This window comes from Ipomoea triloba, chromosome 3 (genome assembly GCF_003576645.1).
Source record: "Ipomoea triloba cultivar NCNSP0323 chromosome 3, ASM357664v1".
In the NCBI taxonomy this organism is placed as follows: domain Eukaryota; kingdom Viridiplantae; phylum Streptophyta; class Magnoliopsida; order Solanales; family Convolvulaceae; genus Ipomoea; species Ipomoea triloba.
In genome coordinates this window covers 6,083,644-6,090,783 of record NC_044918.1, presented here as the reverse complement: position 1 = coordinate 6,090,783, position 7,140 = coordinate 6,083,644, and the positions used below count along the sequence as shown (strand labels likewise).

Below are 7,140 nucleotides of genomic sequence, written 5' to 3'. Positions count from 1 at the left end.
ATTATTATAGAATAATATTAATGATATAGAATAATATTAATTATAATTGGTTATAATAGGTTATTAGTAATTATGGTTATTATTATGATAGAATAATATTAATGAATGTTGTTTTGATTGTTACAATTTTTTGTAATATTTATCTAAATGTACTCATATTTTGGCTGAGATACAAAAATTATGAATGTCAATCATATTTATTATATATGCTAATAATATCTAATAATTGTAATTGGCAAGTCCCATGTAAAATTAAATCAAATATTTATTATATTTTATTTTCAAATCATTTCCAACCAATTCTCAAATGGTAATAACCTACTAACATGAATTGTTTGCTTACATAATATTATTTTATTAAATTAATTTATTCATTAAATCGTAACAAATACTAGCATATTAATGTCACTTATACACGGTAATGTACGTGCAATAAAATTGATAATATTTATATATACACGAAAATTGTCGTCCATCCATAAAGTCATCATTTATTAGTAGAAAATTAAATCAAGAATATGATATATTATTGGAATTGAAAATTAAATCAAGAATATAACATATTATTGGAATTGAAAATTACAAAATAATCTCTATTAATTATAAATTAATTTGTTCATTAAATCGTAACAAATATTTTCAATCATATTATATTATATATATGCTATCAAAAATACACGAATTACGAATTCTGGTGATATACAAAAATTACGAATGTCAATCATATTATATATAATAATAATAATAATAATATATAATAATAATAATAATGATAAACTCCTATGCATATTTGTGCCTTAATTGGCACCTAATTGATAGAAAATGAAAAAGGAAACGAAAATCACTAATTGACTATAAATAAAAAAGATCCCTAATTGATTGAAAATGAAAAAGAAAACAGAAATTAATCATTAATACTAGAAAATGAAAATTGAAAAAGGGAATGAGAATTACTAATTGCCTGCAAATAAAAAAAGGGATCCATACGCCATGCCTATAAAATGATAGGATCAAACTTGGGTTTGCCTCCCCCTATGCACTACTCAAGAGATTCAAGAATTGGATCCTCTCTCTAAGGTTTTTCCAAGAATGGTGGTTGTCGTCATTCCCGGTCTTGATCGTCGTCGCCATTAACATTTACATTGGTCTGTATTCTCTCTCGATTTTCTTCCTAATTTCTAAGTTTCCCACATGTATGCATATGTTTATTAGCACGTCTTCAGTGTGCAGGAACATGTATGCATATGTTTAAAGATGGGTCCTTTTTTGTTTTTAAGTCATTTTTATGTGATTTATTTTTGTATATACGTGATGATCTAGCATTGAATCAGTTACTCGGACTTCGATGAAATGGTGGAGAAATGACTTAGCATTCAAGTTATTGTTTTTACTATTCAAAGAAAAACAAAAACAAACCAACAAAAAAAACAAAAAATATAAACATATGCATCGATTGAATTGAAGTTTGAGGAATTACCGGAATTAGAAATGGCGAAACGAGAACTTTTGCATCCTTTTCCCTTGAAAATTGAAGTACACACCCAAACACTTCAGCCCAAACAATTAAAAAAAATAGTTAGCAAACAATAGAAAAGGAAAATAAAAAATGATTCATAATTCAATGATTAATATTAATAATAATGTTAGCAGTAAAAATGAAAAATGAAAAAGGAAACAAAATTAACTTACGAGGAAAAATAGAAAATAGAACGAAATTAACTTACCAGAAAATGGACTAATAATAATAAGGTTACTAATAAAAAGGAAAATCCTAACAAAATTTCCATTTCGTGCTTTCCCGTCCAACCACTTCAGTCCAAACAATAGAAAATGAAAATTTATTGAGAAAACAATAGAAAAGGAAATTAAAAAAAAAAAGGGTCCATAATTTAATGATTAATAATAATAATATTAACAATAAAAAGAAAAAATGAAAAATAAAACATAATTTAATAGTCACACATAGAATAATTATAGAATAAAATCTCTATTCTATTTAGTCATACCTTATATAGCCTAAACTACTACACATCATTCCCGTCATTTCCTTTAATAATAATAACAACAATAATAATAATAATAATAATAATAATAATAATAATAATAATTTGGTTACCTTAATTACTTTACTTTCTATATTTTTGTAATATCGTATCAACCATTTGGACATATAATTAAAAAATTGAATCTATACTATATATAAAAGTAAAATCCTCCTATTTCATTTTCTCGCCCAAACTTTTGTAGTCAATTAATTAAATATTTTATTAGTCAAATAATTAATAAAGCTTATTTAGTAAGAAAATGTAAAATCGAAATGAACTAATATCTATTAATTGGTAATATATTGTTTTTATATTCACATATCAATACTATTAATAAAAGTAAAATCATCCCCTTCAACTTCCCCACACAAACTAATATTACTAATTAATTGGTAAAAAAAATTAATAAAATTTAATTGGTAAAAAAATTTTATTTACCAAATTCTGAGAATAATTAAACCATTATAATTGTGAGAATAATGGAAACAAATTCTGCAATAATAAATATATAAGAAAATTCCTTGAAAATTATGAGTAATTTTATAAGAAAAAATAATTTACTAATTATTATTTACACAAATAATAATATTTCGAATACTTATCTATACTTCTATATCTATACTACTATTAATAAAAATAAAATCATCCTTTGTAAAAAATTTCCCCCAAACAATAGTAAAGATAAAATGGAAAAAAAAAATTGATTTTACTAATTGATTGAAAATATAAAAAGGTCCTAATAGAAAAGGAAACGGAAATTAGGCAAACTGAAAAAGTAAAAGGATATTACTAATTAAATGAAAATTGATTGAAAATTATTTAAAAACTTTTAAAAACAATAATTACACTTTCCTTTTGAAAACTTTAAGTTATTTAAACTTTAAAAAATTAATTAAACATGGGTTGTTATATTTTTTATAATAATTACAATTAATTCATTCAAATATGGAGGAGGAAGAAAAACTAAATGCGATACGGTGAAAATGAATATACTTAAGGTATAAATGTATAATTGCACATATATTAGTGTAATTGACTAATAATAATTGTCTAATAATTATTATGATAATTAAGCTAAACATTGGTCATATTACATAATATAATATAATTAAATTATTTTCCATTTTTCTCATATTTATTTTAGTAATAATATAATTACATAAGTCATATTACATATCGATATTTTATGATAATTGTAAACAAACAAGTCATATATTATTCAATTAATTGTGTAATACTTTTGCACTAATCTTATAATCAAATAAATGTATAAGTTCAATATTAGAATTTTTTATAATTTCATCTTTATTTTTAATATCTAAATATATAATAAAAAAAATAAATTGCGCTATATAATATTTGATGTCATCACACGGATAGTTGGACAATTATTTGCTCTATTTCATTAATTGCGCTATATAATATTCGATGTTACAATTTATATAATTGTATATCAATCCAAATATTCTTAAAATACTATAACAAATCCATTCCGTGCAACGCACGGGCGAAAATACTAGTATAGACTAAGAGTTTAAACCTAAATACAAGCCTAGGCCCACAACGGAGCTATTACATGGTTCAAGTAAAAGGCCAATTGTTATACGGTGGACCATGGTTCGAAAACGGCGCGGTTTCTTTAAGTAAAGAAACGACAGTCTTTATATTTAACAAATTCTGTATTTCTGTTGTGTTCAGAACAAAATAAAACTACAGTGTATCTAAAATGAAATTAAATAACTTGTCTCGCATATTGTGTTTATATCATCAAATGAAATTGTAATTGAATTGATATGATACTTTAGTTGTGTTGAAATAAAATTACAATATGTATAAAATGAAATTGAATAACATGTCTCACATATAGAGTCTATATTGTCAAATGAAACTGTAGTTGAATTGAAATGGTTCTTTAGTTGTGCTGAAATGAAACTACAATATGTATAAAAGGAAACTGAATAACATGTCTCACATATTGAGTGTATATTGTCAAATGAAACAGTAGTTATATCAAAATAATACTTTAGTTGTGTTGTAATGAAACTACATTCTATATAAGATGAAATTTTATAAATATTTTTCTAATTGCTTTTTCCTTGAAGCTGGGAAGGGAAACAACCCTTCATTTATTTGGGCTAGTCTCATTAATTGAAACCCAATGAATACTTCGAAGGTGGAGTAGGTAGAGCGTCGGTGATGGGAAAAATATTCACATTTGGAGAGATAAATGGTTGTCTGATTAGGGAGATGCTTTAGTATCCACACCACCTTACCCTTTCCTAGAGGAAGCAAAAATATCATCTCTAATGAATATCCAAGAACTAGGTTGGGATAAGGAAATTATTCGAGACATATTCAACCAATGGAAAGTGAGTGTTATCTCCTCGTTAAGATATCTAGCTATACTCAAACGCCAGGTATAAAACAAAGGTTCAAAACAACTTTTCAAAAGTATCCCTAAAAAATTAATACAATAATTAAAACAAAAACACTATCCAAAACGAGTCTTAAATTAAAAATAAACTAAACTCTAACAACAAAATCATCTAGAAAGTATGAATCACTCACATGCTTGAATGTTATGCAAGTTCACCTGTAAAAAGAATTAAGAAAGAGAAAAACAAGGAACACATAAAATTAGCAAAATGCTAAGTAATATTTACTTCATCTCGTAAAACATTTTACACGGAGACAGATATTTAGAAAATTAAATAGTCATTGGATTTTAGAAGAGGTAACTCTAATTTCTTACCGTACCAATAACTATCAAGGTTTAGATATATAACTCATAGCTAAAACAAAACCACTCATATAGATTTGGGCAGCAAGGAATGAGAGAGTCTGGCATAATAGAAGTACTTTTGCTAGATTTGTATTGGAGAGAGCAAGAGTTCATCTCAATGGATGGTGAGAAGTTAACAGAGGAGAAGATCATCCCTGCCTCCATAGAGAAGTGGTTGAAACCTCTAGTTGGCTTGTTGAAAGTTAATGTGGATGTTGTAATTGATGTGGGAAGAAAAGAATGGGATAAGGATGGGTTCTATGAGGCATTTCAAGCAATTTCATAGCAGCACATTGTGTTGTGTGGAATGTAGCCTTTACGCATAAATAAGCGGATGCCATTACTATTTGTGAACTTTTAAGTCGGTTGAAATCATAGAATTTTGATAATGTTCTTGTGGAAATCGATGCTCTCCAAGTGGTTCAATGTCTCAACAATGCGGAAGGAGATTCATTTTTTGATCTTGTATGTCTTGCTTAATATTAAAGATGTAGTAGTTCATCATTTTAGTAATGTGCTTATATCTTTTGTTAGGGGATCAATGAACGGAATTACCCATATATTAAACTAAGAGTTTGTGTATTTGTCTGGTTGTACAGAAGTGAGTTTATCACCTCCTCCTTTCATTTGTAACAAGAAGTTTGGATGAAAGGAAGAAATTAGGGGAAAATGAATTATAATTTGGTGAGAAAAAAATAATGTGAGAATAAAGTTGAAATTCAAATTACATTGTTTGATATAGATGAATAGAATTATTAGAAATGAGAAAGAATTAAGTGGTATAAAGAAATGTTTTTGTGTAATAATTATACTAATAATAATCAAAGGTAAAAAAATCTTTTCTTCTTTTTTCATTTCTTTTTCCCGTTAAATTGCAATTCATATAGGGGATGTGAATTACAAATCAAACATTGTAATGCGGGTGATCAAAAAATTGTATTGTAAACCTGTAATTGAATTGTAAGTGCATCGCACCAAACCGCACAAAAAAATCTTTGGATATGAATTGGTAATATCTTCACGATTCACCCAACTGTAAACCGGAAGTACCGCAAGCCCACCTCAGCAGTCAGCACCACGTAGATATTATTTGCCAGCGTGGCGAGAGACTATTGGCGGTAGCTAAAGGCTGTCAGGTACCGTACCGTCAGCGAATAATTGCCCACTCTTTACTATATAAAGCGCGACGTGGACCCAGTTGCCGCTTTCACGATTTCACTGTGACTTCTACACACAAATTATTTTTTGTGCGTAAGAAATTCAAGAATCGCCGGCGCTGCGACGTCTTGAGGTTTCAGGCGGCAGTTTTTACTGTGCGAAAGCGAGTTGCCGAAGGATGAAGGTTTTGGTAAAGACTTTGAAAGGTTCTCACTTCCCGATCGAAGTTAAACCTGACGACACCGTACGTATCCCTTCCTCTCTGCCTCTGTATATGTTTACGTGTATGTATCGATGTGTGTGTGCATTTGCGTCTGTTAACGCTTCCAGAGTTGTGTAAATTGGCTGAATTGAATCATTGATCGGTCAATTGGATGATGTTAGGGTTCTGAGCCGTTGTTTTGTTGCTAATTCTAGGTCTTAATGAGGTGTTACGAATACTACGCATTATTGTTCCGTCCGCACTAAAATGTAATGCATAAAATCTAGTTTAGTTGCACCAGTATGAATGTTGATCTTCCTTCACTGATCACATTTTGCCATATATTTCCATTACAAGGAGTATTATATTTATATACCTGTAAAGTGAAGAAATGCTGCAAACTTATTTGTAGTTCAGGCAGTTCTTAATAACTGAATTGGGCGGTGTATTGTCTTACAGTCTTAGCAGTAAGTTGTGCAATTATTGGAATGCTGCACTTATCAGGTGCTTAACTGCTTAAGTTTGGAGACATCTACAGTGTATTTTCAGGAGTGTCTTTGCACAACCACCCAATCTATAATGCCTTGTGATGGCAGATCAGGCTACTTAGTTCTAGCTTGCGTGGATTTCATCATTAACTGTTTTCCGCCCTTTCCTTAAAGTGGTTTTTTGATTCAGCATTTCAGTTGCTATGTAACTATACTTTACTCCCCTATGTCTGACACTTGAATACAAGATAAGTTATAACTGAAAATGGTTTCTCAGATTCACACTTTGTCTGTCCAGGCAGGGGTATTAATTCTAGCTTTCTAAAAGCAGTGAATCATTCACACACTTCTATTTCAACTACAATAACAGTGCAAACATCTGTTAAAAATATACTCCTCTTCTTTTTCTTTTTTTTTTTTTTTTTTTTTTTTTTTTTTTTTTTTTTTTTTTTTTTTTGTTAAACA

The 7,140-nt window shown here is 28.4% G+C and overlaps 1 protein-coding gene across 1 annotated transcript in view; it reads left to right on the top strand.

Annotated features, from left to right (window-relative positions):
• Positions 1-6,031: 6,031 nt before the first annotated feature.
• The window catches only part of LOC116013599 (ubiquitin receptor RAD23d-like), a 4,688-nt gene continuing 3,579 nt past the window's right edge, over positions 6,032-7,140 (top strand). The window contains exon 1 of the mRNA XM_031253445.1: positions 6,032-6,229. Coding sequence (XP_031109305.1) covers positions 6,164-6,229 — 66 coding nt within the window. The 5' untranslated portion in view covers positions 6,032-6,163. The remainder of the gene's footprint in view (positions 6,230-7,140) is intronic.